Consider the following 25112-nt stretch of genomic DNA (forward strand, 5'->3'; position numbering starts at 1 on the left):
CAGTGACTGCCTAGTCATGAATTTATGCATTCATTTGATGAACGTCAACTAACTTCCCCTCAGATTCTACCGAGCTAATTATAAGCGTGTCGCTGTAGGCAGCAATGGATCATTCAAGCATGGGCTCTTCCAGCCATAATAATTAAATCCCCATTTTCTGTTCTGTAGATACCATTCTACCCTAAACCCCTTCATTTTACACTGCCTAAAATGCAGAAAACGTGGTTACTTTTGTTGGCATAACACAATTAAATTACTTTGACCATATCAGTCAGTGGGAAAAAACTGGATTCTTTTTAATTCCAATTGAGGAGATCTTGGAAGGTTTTTGGAAAGAGAATGGCGATGCACCTTGTTTTTAATTTGATTTAACAGGGGTAGTTTTAGGGATTGTCAATGGCATTGTTTAGCTGTGTGGTTTATGTGTGATAATTGCATGCTTGTCTTTAATCCACAGCAAATCAATAATTTATCATTGACATTGCTGCAGGCCACTCCATTCCAGTTTAATTAAGGCTCTTGTTTTGAATCAGTTTAGTGACTGACCTGTGTTCTTAACCCCATCACCTGTTTTTGTGTTTCAGATGATGAAGTTTGCCTGGGACAACTACAAGAGCTTTGCCTGGGGCAAGAACGAGCTACGGCCCCTGACCAGGAATGGCCACATTGGGAACATGTTCGGTGAGTGGCGTTTTGTGGCCCCAGGCTAAAAGGCCCTATAGGCCCCCACAGGTTACTGGGGAGCTGCTCGCGAAGGTCTTTCAGTCTTTGTCAAAATCAGGTACACACAAATGGTCTGCAGTCATGGACACACGATTGTCTGTGGGCCTTAGTCGAGCTCTAGGTCAAAGAGTTGTCATTAATGCTAATCGCTCTTAGAAGAGAACGCTCTCATTGTGGAAGGTATTTTTCGCTCATCAACATTTTAGAGACATGCAGGTTGCGGATCCCCATGGCTACCATTATTTAATCATCTTTGTTGTGTTGCATATGGTTGTACTGTAGTTGGAAAAGGCCTTGTATAGGCTTCCTGACTAGCAATGAATGTTATGTGCATTTCCCACCTGTCGGTGTGTATGAACTCACCTGTCAAAATGGTTCCTTCCGGGTCAATCAGACTGTGACCTGTCCCAGCAGCCTTTACACCACGTTGTCATGGTGTGGGCATTAATCAGACATGGTACCAGAAGGTTCCTCGGGTCCCTAATGACACGCATACAAACACACACACACTGACACACACACACACACAGCTGAGCGACAGGATATCCTGTGATAAAGTGGGATCATCTTTTAATGAGGATTGGGTTGATGGGCCTTTGTCTGTCTGACATACCCGAATTCCTCCTCATCCGGTCTACTGGGATTGTGGAGTATTGAGGCCATTATGTGAGACAATGCTAACCTTTCTCTCAGAGGTTTGATGGCATCTCTTCTTTCTCTCTCATCATGTGATAGTAATACGATAATGTGTCTTCCAAATAGAAAATACATGTAAATGTGAATGTACTGTAGTATTCATGTAAATGTGAATGTACTGTAGTATTCATGTAAATGTCATACATTATGCAAATGGTGTGATCACTCAGCCTTCTCTCTTCCCCATGTATTGGAATTAAGACCTACAAAAGGGACCTTATCCAACCTTTGCATGATATCTGGTGGTATTTCATATCCCTACAGATGTAGGATCTTAATTTGATCAGCCTGGAGAACTTTCCATTGCAGGACATTTAAAACATGTAGTGTATTTGAGGTTTAAAAAGGCTTCTAAAGTTTGTAATTTCCACTTTGAAATTTCAGACTTGATTTTACGAAAAATGTATCAACCCCTACTAAAATGTCCATTCATTATAATCCACATAATAATTCACATTTCCTTTTGCTGCAGGATTATTTTCCTGCAGTAGCAAACTGGCTCAAATGAATATATTACATCTGTAAGTAAACAACTGTGTATGGGTTGTGATTATAATAATTCTGGTAAAGAACCCTTATGGTAGCTACCTGAAAGATCCTTTAAAGAATTATCTGTACATTCTATTTAAAGCAGCTGTGTAGACCTAACACATGGGAAGATCTTACATCTTCTAAATAGTATTGACATTTTTGCTCTACCTAATTACACAGTACCACTTACTGTACCATTATGCAGGGAAATGTAGAAATAACACAGACAGCTGCTATTAGAGGTTAGAGGTCACCAAACTCCTACTGGTGTTTATCAGTTAATTGCTGCCTTTATCTGAGTAACGTAATTAGCCTCTGTGAAATAAATATTCCCCTATATGGATCAGCCAGATATACACAGAGAAGATAACTGTGGAACTCAGTAATCAGTAAATTTGTCTCTTGCAGCATTTTACAAAATTAGCTCTATTCTTTCAAGTCTCTGGGAAAGGAGATCGGTTTACTACTTCAACCGATATCACTAATCCCACTAAGCAAATGAATTTCCATTCCGTTGGAAATCTGACATGGTTTTCTCTCTCCACGCCCCGTTTGCTAATACTGAGGAACATGTGGGAAAGGAAGGGAAGAGAGGCGAGAGGTTGTGCTGTGGGTGACTGTCACACTGTGCTGGAGGAGTGCTGTGTTGGAGGAAGCCAGGTGTGAAATTGGATGCAGTGTTCTTTAATTTAATCCCATCAGTAAACAGAGATGGGGTGAGATTGGATCCGCGGTTAGCCTACTTGTCACAAGCATGTTATAAATATGTTGAAAGTCACTGGAACATCCCTCCTGCTCTCTCCCACTCCAGACTCAGTCAAAGCCCCTAAACGAGAGCGTAGAAAACATCTGCTGCTGCCTCTCTTCTCTCTCCATCCTCTTCTCTCTACATCCTCTTCTCTCTCCATCCTCTTCTCTCTCCATCCTCCAATTTGTTCTCTTTATGAGTCATGGCTTAAGACGTCATGCTTTTCCCTCTTTGCCCATGAAAAGGTTGTAGTACTGCTGGACAACTACAGAGAGAGAATACTGAGGCATTTACTTCGAAATATTAAATGCAAGTTCATTCTCACATTTTTTACAAAGTGGTGGGCGAGTAATGGCACAGTAGAACTCCAGAGTAAGTGTTGAAGGCTCTTGTGTTTGTGTGTGGGAGTGCACTTCACATGGGAGTTTACAGTACATTGATTTGTTCTGACCAACTACACCTCATTTGCAACTTTTTAAAAGCATTTCATCAATATAATTCCACATTAAAAAAAATCCAAGACCCACACATATTTGCTATAACTTTCAGAATTATAAGTAGGAATCACTTTACACAAAGTGGCCTATGACAGGAACAGGGTGAGAACAAGTCATACCACTCAACATTTTAGATTTTATGATTATTATCCACTTACTCTTATGGGAAGGCTTTCCACTAGATGTTGGAACATTTCTGCGGGGACTTGCTTCCATTCAGCTACAAGAGCATTAGTGAGGTCGGGCACTGGTGTTGGACGATTAGGCCTGGCTCGCAGTCGACATTCCAATTCATCCTAAAGGTGTTCAATGGAGTTGAGGTCAGGGCTCTGTGCAGGCCAGTCAAGTTCTTCCACACCGATCTTTACAAACCATTTCTGTATGGATCTCCCTTTGTGCACAGGGGCATTGTCATGCTGAAACAGGAAAGGGCCTTCCCCAAACTGTTGCCACAAAGTTGGAAGCACAGAATCGTCTAGAATGTCATTGTATGCTGTAGTGTTAAGTTTTCCCTTCACTGGAACTAAGGAGCCTAGCCCGAACCATGAAAAACAGACCATTATTCCTTCTCCACCAAACTTTACAGTTGGCACTATGCATTGGGGCAGGTAGCGTTCTCCTGGCATCCGCCAAACCCAGATTCGTCCGTCGGGCTGCCAGATGGTGAAGCGGGATTCATCAGTCCAGAGAATGCATTTCCACTGCTCCAAAGTCCAATGGCGGCGAGCTTTACACCACTCCAGCTTGGCATTGTGCATGGTGATCTTAGGCTTCTGTGCGGCTGCTCGGTCATGGAAACCCATTTCATGAAGCTCCCGACTAACTATTTTATACTCCTGTCAGCAATGGGTGTGGCTGAAATAGACAAATCCACTAATTTGAAGGGCTGTCCACATACTTTTGTATATATAGTGTATCTGTTTTTTTACATGGGTTGCATCTCAATCCACCGCATCAGCCTATGTTGCCATTCCGCATCTGCGGTGGAAAGTGGAAGAGCTACAGCTCTATTTGTCAGACCAGGAGACATTCTCATGAAAATGTCTGTAGCGTCTGAATGGTTTGGCCTACAAAAAAAATATGACCACTATGGAAAGATGAGACACTCACAAACACAATGGTGTTATCTGTTTTACAAGTGTCACGGAACTCGTCTGAAGGTAACCCATACAAATTAATGGAAGTATGATGGTAGTTTTGTGGCAACGAAAATAAGGGGTTAAATATGTGTAAAAAAATAAAAAAAAATATTAAATGAGCTTTCTTATATCTGCTAGATATAGGACCGACACTTCAAAACCTTATTCCGTATGATACATTTTTTGACTGTCTTTTCTGCCATTAATGAATGTGTTATTCAATGCGTTTCTATGGGCTATAGTAGTAAAGGCCAAATTCAATATTTTATTAAATTATTTTTACATTGTTTTATATACCTAAAGGGGTCATAAAATTCCAAATCAAATAGCAAAATTATCCATGTAATGACAATCTTAAAACAACTTAGAACTTAAAAAATAAAATGCTTATTCTAGATCGACAGCCAACCATCTTTGTTGGTGATCACATTCAAGTCACGTTTCATTTGGTCTCTGAGCCTCAGATGATTCTTTGTTAGTATTGTTATATTTGACAGACATCTATTCACTCAGCTTCGTGGAGGGAAGGCTGTCACTCACAGAGACAAGGCTAATTGGACAACAAGTCTTCTAAATGTGTCATGGCTGGATGCTTAGAGAAATGAAATGAGGGCTGTTGATATGCCAAGTACAATCAAGGACTGATGTTGACATACTCAATCATGACACATTGAAACTGGATATGTTATGTAATTGAAATCCCTAAGATAAGATGGAAGGTTGATTTAATCTTTAATGTTGTATGAGAAATGTTATTCTTCAGTAATGCCTTTGACTGGTAAAGGAGAGACATAATGTGTCACACTGGCAGATTAGCTTGTGTGTGTGTGTGTTTTTGGTTGTACTGTCCTTGTGGGGACCAGAAGTCCTCACAAGGAGAATTCAGACAAGTGGAGTCATTTCGCTGGTCCCCACAAGGAAAAAGGCTATTTTAGGCTTAGGGGTTAGGGTTAAAATTAGGTTTAGGGTAGCCCTTTCCTGCAGTCGAATGACCAAAGCGCCCTCTAGTGGCCTCATAGGTGGAATGTTATTCATATATTTCATAATTTCATAATGAATAAACGTAAAAAAATCAGAAAATCTGGTGTTTCTATGTCAAACGGTTTTGTTATATTTCAGGCCTCTGTGATGTATATAAAGTGTAATATCGGGATGCAAACTGTATATAGTACATCAGGATGCAAACTCTACAGTACATCTGACATGGTACTGGTGTCTTCTTTTTTTAAGCCCATAACCATGTGTGTAAGGTGTATACTTTTGTTTCAAAGTTGATTTGTTTGACTACCAAGAAACACTCTGTGTGACCATGATTTAGCCCACTGCAGTAAAAGGTTATTAAGGGTTAGGGTTAGGGGTTAAGGAAAATAGGATTTTGAATGGAAATCAATTGTAATCAAAGGATAGTAAAACAAATGTATGCAATGTATTCATCACAGCCACAATCCCCCAATCACTCACTCACTCACTCACTCACTCACTCACTCACTCACTCACTCACTCACTCACTCACTCACTCACTCACTCACTCGTACTCACTCACTCACTCACTCACTCACTCACTCACTCACTCACTCACTCACTCACTCACTCACTCACTCACTCACTCACTCACTCACTCACTCACTCACTCACACACACACACACACACACACACACAAACACACAGCCGCACCCACACACCCTGTGCAGTGATTATCTTAGGTTAGCTTGAAGTGCTCATTTTGCTGTCCAGGTACTTAAGTCTTCCCTGGCTGGTACACAGAAGAATTCTGGAGTCTGAATCGGAGCTTGAGAGTTGTGCCTCAGCCAACACGCATCATTACAGGGGGAGAACTGATGGACAGGAGAGTCGGCAAGGGCAAGGACATGTGCAGCAACCGTCACTGCTTTCTGAGAGAAGAAGCAGATCGCCGAGAAAGGGATGATTGGAAGGCTTCAGGAGTGTCATAACATCCAAGGCTTGCGGCTAGGAAAAGACTGGTATATGTAGAGATATGGAGAGAAACTATCTCAGTAGGGAGGGTAAGATAAAGTCATGCAGGGACACTTGTTAATATTTAGAGAATTGCCAGAGAAAACACTTAAGCACATTGAATAATTTTGAGAGTTTGGCTCGGGAGCTCTCGCTGGAGCCCTAGTTTTATGATAGGGAGTGTTTAGCCTAAAAATAATCTTGTGACATTCTTCTTCGAGCGTGCAAATTATCTGTGAAGCTGATTCGAAGCCAGCATCAAACGGCAGGTGTTCCCTGTCTTTGAACAGAGATAGAACTTGAACTAGAGTAGGATGTAAAAGGCAGAACAGGAGGTGAAAGTGATGTACTGGATCAACTCTCAATCCCACACACATACTGTACGTCTAATGATATAGCAAAGCAAAGATTAGCACCGGAAGAAACATAGCAAAGAACAGTGCATAACAAACACATTAGCAAGCAAAGAAAGAAAGGGCGGGGAGGTTCAGGGGGGATGGGGCAGGGATGGGGCGGGGCGGGGGTGTGGAGGGATGGGGTGGGGATGGGGCGGGGGTGGGAAGATGGACCGTAAGGTTGGACCGAGTTTGGGTCAGACAGTGTTATTATTTTCCTTTTAGTTAATTGAATACAGTGAAAAAGAACAAAAACAGATCCATATTTTTTGGGTAAGCATCAAGATTACCGGTGTGCTGGAGTTTTTCTTCTTTTTACTAGTATACTTTTAGCTCCATGTACCTAGTAGCACGTTAAGGTGTATGAGTTAACTCTTTCAAGTTTATTGAATACAGCCTTTAGCATTCACTTGAATTCACCCAGGCAGTGATTCCCTAAGACAGAAGGCGTTAGAATTTTTAAAGACAGAAGTAGTTTATAGCCTACTCTTGTTGTTGTCCTTGCTGTTCTCCCTCGCTCCCCCCAGACTCCTAATACCTTATCATTCAGCGTCCAAATCACTCAAACCAAATTTCAGAGGACAAGTAGATTGTTCTCTTTGTTCAACCTCTATGGCTGGGGCCAAACAAACAAGGCTACAAACCCTCCAATTTCAAAAGAAAGGTATCAATTCAGTACCACTACATTGTGAACAACAAGCAATGCTCGGACTCTTCGACTCCGGGGCTGTTTCCTTGCCTTTGTCCTGGGCTGGGAAGCAGCAGCTAAAGAGAGGAGAATATGTTTCATGTCAACCCCGTCTGCCCATTATGTGTCCTTGGAAACCTTGGCCTTCTTTCACCTCTCGTCCCCCCCATCATCACCAAAGACAGAATAATAAATGGAAGAAAGAAAACATGGGCTGACTTTCAAATACCCTTCGAGATCTCAGGCTGCTGTAAGGAATAGGATTAGGCGGCAAGCTCCAGTAACGGTCGGCTGAAAGCTCTCTGTAAACTGCTCATTAACAGACCGCTCCTTCAGGCCGACACTGCCACATAAACCCATGCTTATTGAGACAAAAAACGGTGATGGAAATGCTAACCAAGATTAAGTCCCAGTTTTCTAGATCGTCACACATAGCCCTACTGTGTACAGTAACTTGTCAATGTCTTTCACACCAATAGGCGTCCACTCGATGAGTTTTGATGATGTACTTTCTTTGTTTTCTGCACCATGACTCATTTATTTTTTGAAAAGGTAAGGTTTCTTTTGCAGCCTCTGCCTATATTGTTCCACTTCCAACCCTGAGCTTTATTGTTGAGAATTGATCAGAAAATGATGCAAGTCATTCCTGTATCTCATTAAAACAAATGCTTACAGTATCACTTTCTGTTCATGCTCTCAAATGCAGGGCGAACCACCCCCAAGCCTTAATAAGGGCTTAAAAGGATGTTCATCCACTGTGAGCGATGTCATTACCACGGCTTTAGAATATGTGGGTCACTAACTTAAGCACACACTGTATCATGCAGAGCAAACCCAACGCAGCCAGATGCTGAGGATGACATAGTGGTCATAACAGTACCGGTAGAAAAGAACATAACATTAGCAGTCACAGCATTCTTTTCCCTGTGGAGCACAATATTGTCCTCCAATAGCTGTTCTATCCTTTAACAATGGATGTCTTATGGCCAGTAATGGGATTGTCCACAGGCAGTGTTTTGGCAGTTCTCTCTCCCTAACACAAAGAGATGGAACGCCCCTCTCTCTCCTCGCTCCCCTCTGCAGGATGCTTTGCAATTTCCTCTTGCCCTTTATCTTATCACTGTTGTGTCCTTTCTCAAAATATCTTTTTATTTCCCTCGTTTCATCCCCCCACGGTAGTCTGTACACCCCTCCTCCTCTTTTTTCATTTTTTCTCTCCTCCCATGAGATGCAATTAAAGAGCACCCAGTCACCAGTTTGGCTGAGAGCCTTCCCAGAATGCAAATGGAGCAAGAGCAGGTGACATGGGCCTACCCCTTGGCCCCTATGTGGACCCCAGGAAGAGTAGCTGATGCTTTTGCTGCGGCTAATGGGGATCCTAATAAATACCAAATACCCCTTGACCTTTTGCGCACAGCACACCCTGGTACCATTTAAACCAGAGGCGTTTATTGAAAAAACCCACAAGCACTTCAATCACTTCAAGCATAGAGGAGGCCATGTGGAAGCTCGATGGAAGGCGATCGATGCCCCCAGGTGATGAAGTTGAGGGTATTTATTATTTAAGAGTCCTCTTCCTACCTCTTCCACAGAGGTGGGATCAGAGTGGAAACCTTTTAGAGACCAGTTGGGGGTCCATGGATCGCCTCGATCCCTTCCCTCTGATGGATAAGAAGTTCTGCTAGCCAGGGTGAATTATTATGATGTGAGTAGGAGAAAAAACTATGAGACAAAGAGAGGCCTAAGATTCTAAAGGCATCTTTAGAGAGTGCCAGTCTGTATAGATACTGTCACAGTGAATAAAACCATACGGGAATACAGACACACACTGGCGCCATGGTTCCGAGTGTCAAGTCGACCTTGAAGCCCCTTCATTCGCTGTCCTCCCTTTTCTGTTATCCAGAGATTTATTTTTATTTTTAATTAAAGGCGTTGAACTGGGAAGCGGCGTAACATTATTGCCATTCTATCCACCGCCCTCCCACCTGTACAGAGAGCACACAGTTCTTTCCACTCTGCAATTATGTCCCAGAGTGCATCTTTTATTTATTTATTTATTTTATTTATTTCACCTTTATTTAACCAGGTAAACCAGTTGAGAACAAGTTCTCATTTACAACTGCGACCTGGCCAAGATAAAGCAAAGCAGTGCGATAAAAACAACAACACAGAGTTACATATGGGGTAAAACAAAACAAAGTCAAAAAAGAATACAACAGAAATACATATATATATACAGTGTGTGCAAATTTAGCAAGTTATGGAGGTAAGGCAATAAAATCTGGTCTCAGGGGGAGTGTTTGGAGGTGAAGGTGCCAGTAGGGAGGGGTAAATGAGGTGGGAGGACCTTTTCGTCAGGTTAAATGAAGGGTTAGGCAAATGACGCCTCCACTCTGACTGTCATATAATACCTACAAGCAGAGTGAAGGGCCAACCCCACCCATTCACACCCACAGGCACTGTTATGGGTGACATACAGTGTGGAAGATATAATCTACTGTATATCTCCATAGCGACAGAGCCCCAGGTGACAAGTCACTTTCCCTGGAGACCCAGTCCCAACCCTCCTTTCAATCTCACGGATCTGATGTTGAACCAATAAGGTTTCCATCGTTCTCTCAAGACACAAATCATCATCATTATAGGCTGTGAAGCATCTTTTTCATGTGCTGTCTTGTGTGTGCTGGCGGATGGGCATATTGTATCTTTCACACATACAGTGTCATTAAAATGTGATGCTTTTCCCACCATTAAACAAACACCAGTTATGAGATGCAGTAGATATGTATAGCTCCCATTATTCCACCTACTGCATTTTCGAATGGAATGTACAGTGAGGGAAAAAAGTATTTGATCCCCTGTTGATTTTGTACGTTTGCCCACTGACAAAGAAATGATCAGTCTATAATTTTAATGTTACGTTTATTTGAACAGTGAGAGACAGAATAACAACAAAAAAATCCAGAAAAACGCATGTCAAAAATGTTATAAATTGATTTGCATTTTAATGAGCGAAAAATAAGTGTTTGACCCCATCTCAATCAGAAAGATTTCTGGCTCCCAGGTGTCTTTTATACAGGTAATGAGCTGAGATTAGGAGCACACTCTTAAAGGGAGTGCTCCTAATATCAACTTGTTACCTGTATAAAAGACACCTGTCCACAGAGGCAATCAATCAGATTCCAAACTCTCCACCATGGCCAAGACCAAAGAGCTCTCCAAGGATGTCAGGGGCAAGATTGTAGACCTACACAAGGCTGGAATGGGCTACAAGACCATCGCCAAGCAGCTTGGTGAGAAGGTGACAACAGTTGGTGCGATTATTCGCAAATGAACGGTGATGGAAGTGTGTTTGCAGATTGAGCTAGCTGATTGAGATCGTATGGAGTATGTTGCGTCATCACCTCAGGGATTGACAGCAATCCACTGGAAGCTCATCTTCAGCTGACGATGCTCGTCATGGTCTCACTATGTTGCAAGTCCCTACTGTGACAACTACACTGTTCTAAGCCATGCAAATATATCTTATAGGTCCACTGTGAGGACATAGTTGATAGGACAGGGGGAAGGATTCATTTCCATTAAACCTCACCACCACAGACTAACCCTCTACCCATCCTTGGATTAAAGCAAACAAATGAAACCCAACTGTACTGAACATGAGCGCATCAGCAAGCCCCTCGCCATAGGGATTACACAGTCAAGATAATGAAAAACTGGTAGCAAAATGTATGACGAAGCAGGGGGATTAAAAGGGATTGTACTGTACTCTATCGTAGAGAGAAAAAGTTAGGGTCAAAGATCTGAGGTTGACTCACCAAGGCCTACAACTTGATATCTCATTCTTATGTCTATCATTCATCCCATCTACTGGCTCCGGACCCAGAGTTTATGTAAACCGATCAGTCTTGTCCGAGTCGTCTGACGTCCCAAACGTGTCACGCCGAAGACACAGTGACCCAGATTATGACGTCGCCATGGCTATTTGAGTCGATGACATGGTCTGTGACATGGTCCGCGGGTGTAGTAATCAGTTTGGCACTTTAATCACCAGCTGTCACTCCCTCAAGCCTTTAAGCTCATGGTCGCATTAAGGAGCAGCTTTTAGGTTCTTTCACTTTTTGTTCTATTTATAGCCCATCCTTGGCTCACTATAGGCCACTGCGTGTCCCAGTGGTCGGCTTTAAATATTTCACCATGCAGACTGCAATGGAATACTCACAAAGTGTTAGTGTTTCCCCCATCATACATCCACCAATCAGTCTGTTCTTGCCTCTACTTAGTCTAATATATATTCCATTTATATCCACAACCATGGTATATACATTATCTCTCCTTATTCTCAGTGTAGACCTACTTTCTATGTGGAGTATTGACTGGAATACTTTGTATTTGTCACGTCTACTCCCGCTCCCCCTCTCTGGCGATCGTTGTCACCAGTTCACTCATCATTACGCACACCTGCCACCATAGTTACGCGCACTTGTGCTTAATTATGGGACTCACCTGGACTCCATCACCTTCCTGATTACCTCCCCTATTTCTGTCAATCCCTTTGGTTCCTTCCCCAGGCGTTATTGACTCTGTTTGTGTTTCATGTCTGTACGCTACTCGTGTTTCTTGTTTTGTTCATGCTTTATCGCCACTGTTACGCTGTCTCGTTTCATGTTTGTTGTTTTATTAAACGTTTCACCTGCACCTGCTTCTCGACTCACAGCGTCATCGTTACAGTATTTGTGTCTCCTTATGTTCTGTTAAATCCCCTGATATACAATATAGGCCTTTGCCCTTTGAAACAACACTGACAATGGAGCTCACAGTTCCTATTCACAGGATATTCGGCCAGTCTGCACAGCGCGTTATCGACCCAGAACATATCAGTTTTTCCGCCGGAATCACTGAATCACTGGACCTTTAACTCCGGATTCATCGCTACCAGCTGGCTACAACAAAACGGACGTAGCACACGCTAGCCGTGGCCTCTTACTCACTAGCGCTTCACCACCGGACCTTATGATAACTCAGCTATACAGCTGATATCTGCTGGACTGTTCCTTTTTACGGTACTACATCCTGTTTATGTTTAGCCTCAGCCCAAACATGGTTAGTTTATTGTTGTTTCGGTTATTTCTAATTGTACTATATCACTGTAGACCCCCCAGCCTAGCTAAACCTGCCTTAGTTAGCTCCTTTGTCCCTCCCCCCATACACTCAGAGACCGACTCAATTGATGCCTCTAGAGATACTATCTCTTTCATTGTTACCCAACGCTTAGGTTTACCTCCACTTTACTCATATCCTTCCATATCCTTGTCTGTACATAATGCCCTGAATCTTTTCTATAACACCCGGAAATCTGCCCCCTTTATTCTATGTACCCAACGCACTAGAAGACCAGTTCTTAAAGCCTTTAGCCGTATCCTTATTCTAGTCCTCCTCTGTTCCTCTGGTGATGTAGAGGCTAACCCAGGCCCTGTAGCCCCCAGTATCACTCCTACTCCCCAGGAGCTATCATTTGATGACTTCTGTAATCGCAAAAGTCTTGGTTTCTTGCACATAAATATCAGAAGTCTACTTCCTAAGTTTGAGTTATTCACTGCGTTAGCACACTCTGCCAACCCTGATGTTCTAGCAGTGTCTGAATCCTGGCTCAGGAAGGCCACCAAAAATTCTGAAATTTCCATCCCCAACTATAACATTTTCCATCTAGATAGAACTGCCAAAGGGGGTGGAGTTGCAATCTACTGTAGAGAGAGCCTGCAGAGCTCTATCATACTATCCAGGTCTGTGCCCAAACAGTTTGAGCTTCTACTTCTAAAAATCCACCTTTCCAGAAATAAGTCTCTCACTGTTGCCGCTTGCTACAGACCCCCCTCAGCCCCCAGCTGTGCCCTGGACACCATATGTGAATTGATTGCCCCCCATTTATCCTCAGAGTTTGTACTGCTTGGTGACCTAAATTGGGATATGCTTAATACCCCAGCCATCCTACAATCCAAGCTAGATGCCCTCAACCTCACGCAAATTATCAACGAACCTACCAGGTACAACCCTAAATCCTTAAACATGGGTACCCTCATAGATATCATCCTGACTAACATACCCTCTAAATACACCTCAGCTGTCTTCAACCAGGATCTCAGCGATCACTGCCTTATTGCCTGCGTCCGTAACGGGTCCGCGGTCAAACGACCACCCCTCATCACTGTCAAACGCTCCCTAAAACACTTTAGCGAGGAGGCCTTCCTAATTGACCTGGCCCAGGTATCCTGGATGGATATAGATCTCATTCCGTCAGTAGAGGATGCCTGGTTGTTCCTTAAAAGTAATTTCCTCTCAATCTTAAATAAACATGCCCCATTCAAAAAATACAGAACTAAGAACCGATATAGCCCCTGGTTCTCCTCAGACTTGACTGCCCTTGACCAGCACAAAAACATCCTGTGGCGTACAGCATTAGCATCAAATAGCCCCCGCGATATGCAACTTTTCAGGGAAGTTAGGAACCAATATACACAAGCAGTCAGGAAAGCAAAGGCTAACTTTTTCAAACAGAAATTTGCATCCTGTAGCACTAACTCCAAAAAGTTTTGGGACACTGTAAAGTCCATGGAGAATAAGAGCACTTCCTCCCAGCTGCCCACTGCACTGAGGCTAGGAAACACTATCACCACCGATAAATCTACAATAATCGAGAATTTCAACAAGCATTTTGCTACAGCTGGCCATGCTTTCCATCTGGCTACCACTAACCCGGCCACCAACTCTGCACCCTCTGCTGCAACTTGCCCATGCCCCCCCCGCTTCTCCTTCACACAAATTCAGACAGCTGATGTTTTGAAAGCGCTGCAAAATCTGGACCCCTACAAATCAGCTGGGCTAGACAATCTGGACCCTTTCTTTCTAAAACTAGCCGCCGAAATTGTCGCAACCCCTATTACTAGTCTGTTCAACCTCTCTTTCATAACGTCTGAGATCCCCAGAGATTGGAAAGCTGCCGCGGTCATCCCCCTCTTCAAAGGGGGTGACACTCTAGATCCAAACTGCTACAGACCTATATCCATCCTGCCCTGCCTTTCGAAAGTATTCGAAAGCCAAGTTAACAAACAGATCATCGACCATTTCGAATACCACCGTACCTTCTCCGCTATGCAATCCGGTTTCCGAGCTGGTCACGGGTGCACTTCAGCCACGCTCAAGGTCCTAAACGATATTATAACCACGATTGATAATAGACAGTACTGTGCAGCCGTCTTCATCGACCTGGCCAAGGCTTTCGACTCTGTCAACCACCGCATTCTTATTGGCAGACTAAATAGCCTTGGTTTCTCAAATGACTGCCTCGCCTGGTTCACCAACTACTTCTGAGATAGAGTTCAGTGTGTCAAATCGGAGGGCCTGTTGTCTGGACCTATGGCAGTCTCTATGGGGGTGCCACAGGGTTCAATTCTTGGGCCGACACTTTTCTCAGTGTATATCAATGATGTCGCTCTTGCTGCTGGTGACTCTCAGATCCACCTCTACGCAGACGACACCATTTTGTATACATCTGGCCCTTCATTGGACACTGTGTTAACAAACCTCCAAACGAGCTTCAATGCCATACAACAATCCTTCAGTAGCCTTCAACTGCTCTTAAACACTAGTAAAACTAAATGCATGCTTTTCAATCGAACGCTGCTAGCACCCGCCCACCCGACTAGAATCACCACTCTCGACGGGTCTGACCTAGAGTATGTGGACAACTACAAATATCTAGGTGTCTGGTTAGACTGTAAACTCAACTTCCAGACTCACATAAAGAATCTCCAATCCAAAGTTAAATCTAGAATCGGCTTCCTATTTCGCAACAAAGCCTCCTTCACTCATGCTGCCAAACATGCCCTCGTAAAACTGACTATCCTACCGATCCTTGACTTCGGCGATGTCATTTACAAAATAGCCTCCAACACTCTACTCAGCAAATTGGATGTAGTCTATCACAGTGCCATCCGTTTTGTCTCCAAAGCCCCATACACTACCCACCACTGTGACCTGTACGCTCTTGTTGGCTGGTCCTCACTACATGTTCGTCGTCAAACCCACTGGCTCCAGGCCATCTATAAATCACTGCTAGGCAAATCCCCGCCTTATCTTAGCTCATTGGTCACCATAGCAGCACCCACCCGTAGTCTGCGCTCCAGCAGGTATATCTCACTGGTCATTCCCAAAGCCAACACCTCCTTTGGCCGCCATTCCTTCCAGTTCTCTGCTGCCAATGACTGGAACGAATTGCAAAAATCTCTGAAGCTGGAGACTCTTATCTCCCTCAATAACTTTAAGCATCAGTTGTCAGAGCACCTTACCGATCACTGCACCTGTACACAGCCCATCTGAAATTAGCCCACCCAACTACCTCATCCCTATATTGTTATTTATTTTGCTCTTTTGCACCCCAGTATCTCTATTTGCACATCATCTCTTGCACATCTAGCATTCCAGTGTTAATACTATTGTAATTATTCTGCACTATAGCCTATTTATTGCCTTACCTCCATAACTTGCTACATTTGCACACACTGTATATATATTTTCTGTTGTATTTCTGACTTTATGTTTTTTTTACCCCATATGTAACTCTGTGTTTTTTTTTTTATTGCACTACTTTGCTTTATCTTGGCCAGGTCGCAGTTGTAAATGAGAACCTGTTCTCAACTGGCTTACCTGGTTAAATAAAGGTGAAATAAAAAAAATAAAAACAGTATTCTCGAATCCTCCCTATCCATTAACACAGCAGAATAATTTTTTTGTTACTGTGGTGACCACCACACAGTTTCAACAGTTAAGGGCCCTCACTGACTAATAGGCCTAGCACACACATTCTCCCTCCTGAACCAGTTATAATCATTCTTCTTCACACTCCACCACTAGTGTGTCTGTGCATACAGGTTATTCATTGGTCCCCTGCTCAGGTATCCAAGGGATCCATTGGTAATTGGGCGGTAAAGGTGTGACTCGGAGCCCCAGACAGAGCATGGTTAGAGAGTGGATACTGCATAGTGGTTTGCCTCTCTGTCCCCCTGTGTGGAGAGGAAAGGGGAATGAATAAATAAAAGGTGTGAAATGAATGCTGTGTGTTGGTGTATCCTGCCGGAGGGTTCAGGGGAACTTTCAAACCACCGTTTCAGTCTGGGCCACACTTCAGAGAGAGGGGGAAACAGGATAATTGTGCCAAGAGCCCATGGCAGTCCTGGAACTACAACGCACAGAGAACGTGAGGAGAGAGAGAGAGAGAAATGGTGGAGTTTAAGAAATGTATTGAGTTCTCAGAGTGAGTGAAGGAGAGTTTGGAAAGGTGGAGTGACAAAGTTTTGTTCTGGTGTTTAAAGGTTGTTGGATGAGTTAAGGATTTGAAGTTCAACAAATGTTAGAAAGAGATTAAAGCATTTTTGACCTTTGCAATTTGCTGTGAAATTACAGGTGAGTGCATGAAATTAAAGGTGAGTGCACCTGCTGAGTTTTTAAACTAACCAATTATTGGTGGATTGTTAATTCATTGCTATGTACACGGTGTGTAAAGACTTTTCTCTCTTTACAAAATGTTTGGTTTGTTGGAAAATGCTCAATGACTTAATATTTTATATATGGAAAGTATTTCCCACTTCTTTTAATATCCCATATCACAACATACAGTACCAATTTTAAAAAGCTCTCTATAATCACACTAGATGATTATTGAATTATATTTCCAAATCCACAGGCAGTCTATACAATCTATACTTTTTGGCAGTTTGTTTATAAAGTAGGATGGATCAACACATACACACACACACACACACATACACACTATCCCCCCCTCTTCCTCCCTCTGGGTATCCTCCTCACCTACACTTGTGTGCACTAATGATGCTGAACGACTCTGCTTTAATTTCTCCAGCTGACGGGTCCTCTCCATCAACAGGTTGGCCAGGTTATTCCAACCCATTTTAATTGGCCCAGGCAAACATTACTCAGGTGGCTGTGTGTGTGTGTGTGTGTCTGTGGGTCAGTGTGCGTGTGCAGCGTGCCTGCGCGTCTTTGTGTGTGTGTGTGTGTGTGTGTGCTTGTGTGTATAGCACAGCTGACAGGACAGGCTTCTCTGTTTAATCTCCAGGAGAGATGGGGAGACCAGGGGAGATTTATACTTTGGCTACACCTGCTTACTGCTGGAGCCGCAGCTTGCGGGCGGTAGAATCAATGCAAACTTCACTCCGCCCTCCGCATCTCCTTCTAGAAACAGGAAGACCTGTCAATTAGTTTACCGAGTTGCAGACTCTGAGTGCCTCCAATTTGTGTTGTAGGCTCTTTCTGCTACAGCTATTTACTATTGGTATCAATGTCGTTGAATTGTTGGCACCATAGGCCCATCCTGGTCTGAAATAACTGACCAATCATGGCACAGTTGTCACCTCCAATCAGATGTGGTGGGTTGATGGTTAATACAGCATCAGATATAATCCTCTTCCCCACAGTGGCTGTGTGTCAATCGATCGTGGTGAGAGTGGTTGGGGGTGGATGGATGGGCAGAGGGGTTCGGTAGCACACTATGCAGTCTGTAATCTCATTGGAGATATTGTAACATCTGACAGGACTGGGGGGCTGAGATGCTCTGTGCTTGTCTCATGATCCCATAGTGGCAAATTAGATTATGTCAATTAGACTGACTCATCTGTATGTGCCCTCTACTGCATGATTGCAACCTTTCTAATCATGTTTGGTCATTCTGTGTATCTGAGTGTGTGTGTGTGTGTGTGTGTGTGTGCCTACGTGTGTGCATCTGTCTTTTGTGTGTGTGTGTGTTTATACAGTATGTTTTCATGTGTGCATTTGTCTTTGGTTTTACATTCAACTACATTCAAATCATTTGATATGCATAGGAAATACCACAGAGGTATTAATCAGAAATTATCGTCAAGAACCCAAGTTTCAAGGAGAACACACCGTTCCGCCAATTTGATGTTAAGATGGCTTAAAGTCAATTTGTTTAGAATATCATGACGAGTAGGAACTGAGAAACAAGAATAAGGGGGGCAATTAAAATGAGCGCGCATTAAAGCCGCCTGCATCAAAATATTAATTAGAGAATGTAAATGAGAAAGCCGGTGCGCTCTCTCTCTCTCTCTCTCTCTCTCTCTCTCTCTCTCTCTCTCTCTCTCTCTCTCTCTCTCTCTCTCTCTCTCTCTCTCTCTCTCTCTCTCTCTCTCTCTCTCTCTCTCTCTCTCTCTCTCTCTCTCTCTCTCTCTCTCTCTCTCTCTCTCTCTCTCTCTCTCTCTCTCTCTCTCTCTCTCTCTCTCTCTCTCTCTCTCTCTCTCTCTCTCTCTCTCTCTCTCTCTCTCTCTCTCTCTCTCTCTCTCTCTCTCTCTCTCTCTCTCTCTCTCTCTCTCTCTCTCTCTCTCTCTCTCTCTCTCTCTCTCTCTCTCTCTCTCTCTCTCTCAGACCATCCGTCTGTGAGCTGAAGCTGAAGCGCAGCTGGGTCATGCAGCAAGACAATGATCCAAAACACACAATCAAGTCTACATGAAAATTGCTAAAAAGCAACACATTTGAAGTTTTGGAATGGCCTAGTCAAAGTCCAGACCTAATCCCAATTGAGATGTTGTGGCAGGACTTGAAACGAGCAGTTCATGCTTGAAAACCCACACGTCACTGAGTTAAAGCAGTTCTGCATGGAAGAGTGGGCCAAAATTCCTCCACAGCGACGTGAGAGACTGATCAACAACTACAGGAAGCATTTGGTTGGAGTTATTGCAGCTAAAGGTGGCACAACCAGTTATTGAGTGTAAGGGGGCAATTACTTTTTCACACAGGGGAATTGGGTGTGTCATAACTTTGTTTATGAAATAAATATGTAATTATTGTGTTATTTGTTCACATATGTTCCCTTTATCTAATATTAGGTTTTGGTTGAAGATCTGATAACATTCAGTATCACAAATATGCAAAAATAGAGAAAATTAGAAAGGGGGCAAATACTTTTTCATAGCACTGTATGCCTATTAAGCTCATTGGCTGGGTCTTGTTTTTCGGCTGCGGCGTGTGATTAGCATAACACCAAATAGAAGAGGCCAATCAGGGACAGGGATAGTCTACTTTATGTAATTAGGCTTTGTCTGGTTGTTAGTTTTCCCCTGAGGAACTTTATTAAGGCGAAATTAAGAGAGAGGGAATCACATTATTGGTTCTCTGTGTTGTGGTCTGGGTACTGATTCCTTGGTCGCCACTCTGGTGCTCAGATGATGACGAATAGCCATACTGTAACAACAGCCATACAGGCACACTCTGCAGTCAGTACGTTTGTTTAGGGGTGATATAGTGTACGGGACCTTGTCAGACCAGAGGTTTACTTTGTATTATGAGAGGTAATACATTTTTGTAAATCGTCTACAGGTAAATAGTCAACAGGTATTATTGCTTGAAGCTTTCCAAAGTACATTTCCGCTTTTGGCATTTTCTATGCTGATAAATGGTTTGAATCAGCATCCAGCTGGACATTAGGGCAGGTCACCAGCCAGTGTGTGTCTGTCCTGTGTGGCCCTACACTGAGAGGCAGACTTTACACACACTGTCTCCCACTCCCTCCCTGCCTTATCCTCTCCCAGCCCTCTGCTACAGCCGGTTGGGACTCGACTGGACAGCGGTGCTACATCACTGTCAGACACACACACACAAACACATAGACACACACACAAACACAAACACACACACACGTACATACACAGACAAACACAAACACACATTTTCACATTCAATAGGGTCAGCTCCCCTCAGGCTGATGGATTAGATAATTTGCATCAGTAAACAGCGCCTATCACAGCAGCTTTGTCTCCATGGCAATCATGTAGTTGTTATGTTTGATTCAAACAGAGGCTATATTGCTGTTGCCTCTGTACTGTTGATCATATCACAGTGAATGTAGGATGTTTACCATTAGGTAGATGGAGAGGTTGGCCTCAGTGTGTCCAAGTGATCTAGGTTTGTGTGGGTTGAATGCTCTCTTGGGGAGGTTCCGTGAGATTGAAGTGGGTAGGAAACTATTTTGAAAGTACCAATAACCATTTCAAGTAATACAGTGTGTTTTGACAAAAGTGGCACTTTCTTACATTGTCACCAGTCTCTCTGACTTATTCCTAGTAGACTGAAACAAAGTGTGGTGAGCCAGACATTTCCCTTACAGCCTGTGGTTGTTTTGGCCACAGTAGGTGGTTTCAGCAGGAGTTGGAGGTGGATGTTTCTGCTGAGAGGGCCAAACTCACTGGGCTCCAGACAGCTACTCTGACTGGGAACTGTAGACAAAAAATAATTATTGTATTAGAAATATCCAGGGGTAGCTGGCAAACCCAAGAACACAAAGGTCTGACGATTCAAAAGAATATCACACTTGCAACAGACACTGCATGAAATGAAAGGAAAGAGTACATCCTTGACGGATATTCTTGAAAGACAAACTAAGGATATAACATTTCAAAAATTACCCTATGACCTCAATCCTGAGAGGAAAAAGTATATTCGTGAAGGTTTAATTATCGTCAGCTCAAATAGGTCAAATCCATTTCGGCCACTCGTCCCATATTGATTTTCATTGACTCCACTGTCAGTTGTTTGTCTGAGGCTAAATTGTGACATTGATATTCCATACTGCTGAAAAGTCCACTCTGATTGATAGCCTTTATATTTCTTACTTTCCTCCTCCTTACCTTTCTCTCTGCTGTTAAGTTCCCCCCTCTCTCTTTCTTGGAACACGTTCGTAACCCATTTTACCCTCCCTGGCTTTTCTCCAATATGCTCTCATCCTTCTCTTCTCAACTTCATCCCCCCGTACCCTCAGTGTAGTTCCAAGCTACACAGACACCTCTAAGTACGTTCAACAAATTAGATTCCTGAACACTGACATGTCAAGGCTAAATCTGTACCCCAGCTACCACTCACTGGACCTGAACGGTAAGCTACATAGACACATGCGTTGACTTCAACGAGGCTAGCGTTACCCTGGTGATAGTAATTGGACACCCACACTAAAAGAGTGTTGTAATTAATGTGATATACCAGAGTCTCTATCTATTAAAATCACCTTGATATGTTACCAGGCTATTTCTCTCATGGTTTATGGTATAAGTTTGAGAGCAAGATGGCAGCACAAATTAGCAGTGTAGATGATTTTTTGTCTCTGGTTATTCTTCTTTCATCAATGGTATTGCACTTTGTATATATGTACAGTTGATGCCATGCAGTATTAGTTACTGATGGTCCTCAATGAATGGTGGCCAATGTTTCATACAGTATATACAGTGTGTTTGGGTTCTCCAACAATGCCTTCATAATTGTCCCTGAGAGGGTTAATGAAGTTACAGTGGGGAAAAAAAGTATTTAGTCAGCCACCAATTGTGCAAGTTCTCCCACTTAAAAAGATGAGAGAGGCCTGTAATTTTCATCATAGGTACACGTCAACTATGACAGACAAATTGAGAAAAAAAAATCCAGAAAATCACATTGTAGGATTTTTAATGAATATATTTGCAAATTATGGTGGAAAATAAGTATTTGGTCACCTACAAACAAGCAAGATTTCTGGCTCTCACAGACCTGTAACTTCTTCTTTAAGAGGCTCCTCTGTCCTCCACTCGTTACCTGTATTAATGGCACCTGTTTGAACTTGTTATCAGTATAAAATACACCTGCCCACAACCTCAAACAGTCACACTCCAAACTCCACTATGGCCAAGACCAAAGAGCTGTCAAAGGACACTAGAAACAAAATTGTAGACCTGCACCAGGCTGGGAAGACTGAATCTGCAATAGGTAAGCAGCTTGGTTTGAAGAAATCAACTGTGGGAGCAATTATTAGGAAATGGAAGACATACAAGACCACTGATAATCTCCCTCGATCTGGGGCTCCACGCAAGATCTCACCCCGTGGGGTCAAAATGATCACAAGAACGGTGAGCAAAAATCCCAGAACCACACAGGGGGACCTAGTGAATGACCTGCAGAGAGCTGGGACCAAAGTAACAAAGCCTACCATCAGTAACACACTACGCCGCCAGGGACTCAAATCCTGCAGTGTCAGATGTGTCCCCCTGCTTAAGCCAGTACATGTCCAGGCCCGTCTGAAGTTTGCTAGAGTGCATTTGGATGATCCAGAAGAGGATTGGGAGAATGTAATATGGTCAGATGAAACCAAAATAGAACTTTTTGGTAAAAACTCAACTCGTCGTGTTTGGAGGACAAAGAATGCTGAGTTGCATCCAAAGAACACCATACCTACTGTGAAGCATGGGGGTGGAAACATCATGCTTTGGGGCTGTTTTTCTGCAAAGGGACCAGGACGACTGATCCGTGTAAAGGAAAGAATGAATGGGGCCATGTATCGTGAGATTTTGAGTGAAAACCTCCTTCCATCAGCAAGGGCATTGAAGATGAAACGTGGCTGGGTCTTTCAGCATGACAATGATCCCAAACACACCGCCCGGACAATGAAGGAGTGGCTTCGTAAGAAGCATTTCAAGGTCCTGGAGTGGCCTAGCCAGTCTCCAGATCTCAACCCCATGGAAAATCATTGGAGGGAGTTGAAAGTCTGTGTTGCCCAGCGACAGCCCCAAAACATCACTGCTCTAGAGGAGATCTGCATGGAGGAATGGGCCAAAATACCAGCAACAGTGTGTGAAAACCTTGTGAAGACTTACATAAAACATTTGACCTGTGTCATTGCCAACAAAGGGTATATAACAAAGTATTGAGAAACTTTTGTTATTGACCAAATACTTATTTTCCACCATAATTTGCAAATAAATTCATTACAAATCCTACAATGTGATTTTCTGGATTTTCTTTTCTCATTTTGTCTGTCATAGTTGACGTGTACCTATGATGAAAATTACAGGCCTCTCTCATCTTTTTAAGTGGGAGAACTTGCACAATTGGTGGCTGACTAAATACTTTTTTCCCCCACTGTATAAGCTATTGAATACCATTTAAATATTGTCAATGCAAAGAGGATAAAATCATCCATTTGTTTCTTTAACTTTAATGAACAGATTATTTATTGATTAGCCCTATAGGGTAAGAGGTTACTCAGAGGGAATGTTGTTCTCTCATGCTGTTTGTCTCAGTGGTTTACACGATTTCAGTCTAATATAATTTGTTGCCATGTGTGCTGTATATGTACTTGTTGGGTGTGTGTGTATGTTGAGTGTGTGTGCACGCATGTGTATGTGCATATGTGGTGTGTGTGTGTGCACGTGTGTGTCTGTGGACGTGAGTGAGTGATTGATTGATCATCTGTATCCAGGCTCTCTAATAAAACCAACCTGACCCTGCTGCCTAGCCAGTGACAGTGTCACGATCGTCGGATATAGAGGACCAAGGCGCAGCGTGGAAGGTGAACATACTTATTTATTTAATGATTACACGAACAAAACAACAAATCGATACGTGACGTCCAAAGGTGCAAAACACAAATCTACACAGGAACAAGATCCCACAAACACTGTGGGAAAACCACCTGACTAAATATGGTTCCCAATCAGAGACAACCAGCAACAGCTGATACTCGTTGCCTCTGATTGAGAACCACTCTGGCCAACATAGATATACAAAAACTAGACTAGACACAACGAGCACAAAACATAAACTCTACACACCCTGGCTCAACTTAAAAGAGTCCCTAGAGCCAGGGCGTGACAGACAGCTTTTGTCACAAATGTCGGTGGAATGCGGTAGGCCAGAGTCAAGCGCAGGACACAGAATGAGATGAAGAACCACTTTACTGAGTAGTAAAGAAATACAAGGAAAAACCTCCAAAACAACAAAGGAGGAGCAAAACCCGCTCACACTAATGACACTCGTACCATACAATAAACACGCACACCAAACAGTGGACGTGTACAGGTTAAATAGGCAGACAAACTAACATAATGGGGAACAGGTGCGCAACAACAGACAACAATCAAGTGAACATAGAAACATATAACATAGAGCGGCAGCAGCTAGTACTCCAGTGACGACGAACGCTGAAGCCTGCCCGAGCCAGAAGGAAGGGCAGTCTCGGCAGAATCCGTGACAGTACCCCCCCCCCCCCGGCCTCAGGGACGGCCAGGAGGACGCGGTGCGGGGCGAGTGGGATGGTTCTGATGGAATTCTCTCAACAAGGAGGGATCGAGGATATCCCTCCTAGGAACCCAGCACCGCTCCTCCGGACCGTACCCGGAAAAACAATATCTATACACAAATTAGCAACAGGAGGCTCTGGGTGAGTCGGGTGCCTACTCACCTGAGATGGTCGACAAGTGCCCTGCCTGCTGCCTCGACTTCCTGAGGACCCTCCCCTGCACCGACCAGCAGTGTGTCCTCTGCGGCCACAGTTGGTGCAGGGGACGGTCCCTCTCCCCGTCTCCCTAACCGCAACACCTCCGAGCTACATGGGGGTAGACTCGGAGGTGCTGGAGGATGGAATGGACGGCCCCTGATCAGAACGTCCGTGGGCTGCCAACAGGTTATCCAACCTGATGGACATGTCCACCAGTTGGTCCAGGGTGAGATCGGTGTCCCTGCAGGCCAGCTCCCGATGGACGTCCTCCCTTAAGCTGAAGCGATACTGGTCGATCAGGGCCCTCTCATTCCATCCCGCACTGGCTGCTAAAGTTCTGAACTCCAACGCGAACTCCTGTGCGCTCCTCATCTCCTGTCGTAGGTGGAACAGACGTTCA

At 43.6% G+C, this 25112-nt stretch overlaps 1 protein-coding gene across 1 annotated transcript in view; it reads left to right on the forward strand.

Annotated features, from left to right (window-relative positions):
- The window catches only part of LOC311108575 (mannosyl-oligosaccharide 1,2-alpha-mannosidase IC-like), a 130505-nt gene that overhangs the window by 70426 nt on the left and 34967 nt on the right, over window positions 1-25112 (forward strand). The window contains exon 2 of the mRNA XM_084151229.1: window positions 585-681. Coding sequence (XP_084007355.1) covers window positions 585-681 — 97 coding nt within the window. The remainder of the gene's footprint in view (window positions 1-584; window positions 682-25112) is intronic.

Source organism: Coregonus lavaretus, assembly GCF_964263955.1.
Source record: "Coregonus lavaretus genome assembly, chromosome: 3".
Taxonomy (NCBI): domain Eukaryota; kingdom Metazoa; phylum Chordata; class Actinopteri; order Salmoniformes; family Salmonidae; genus Coregonus; species Coregonus lavaretus.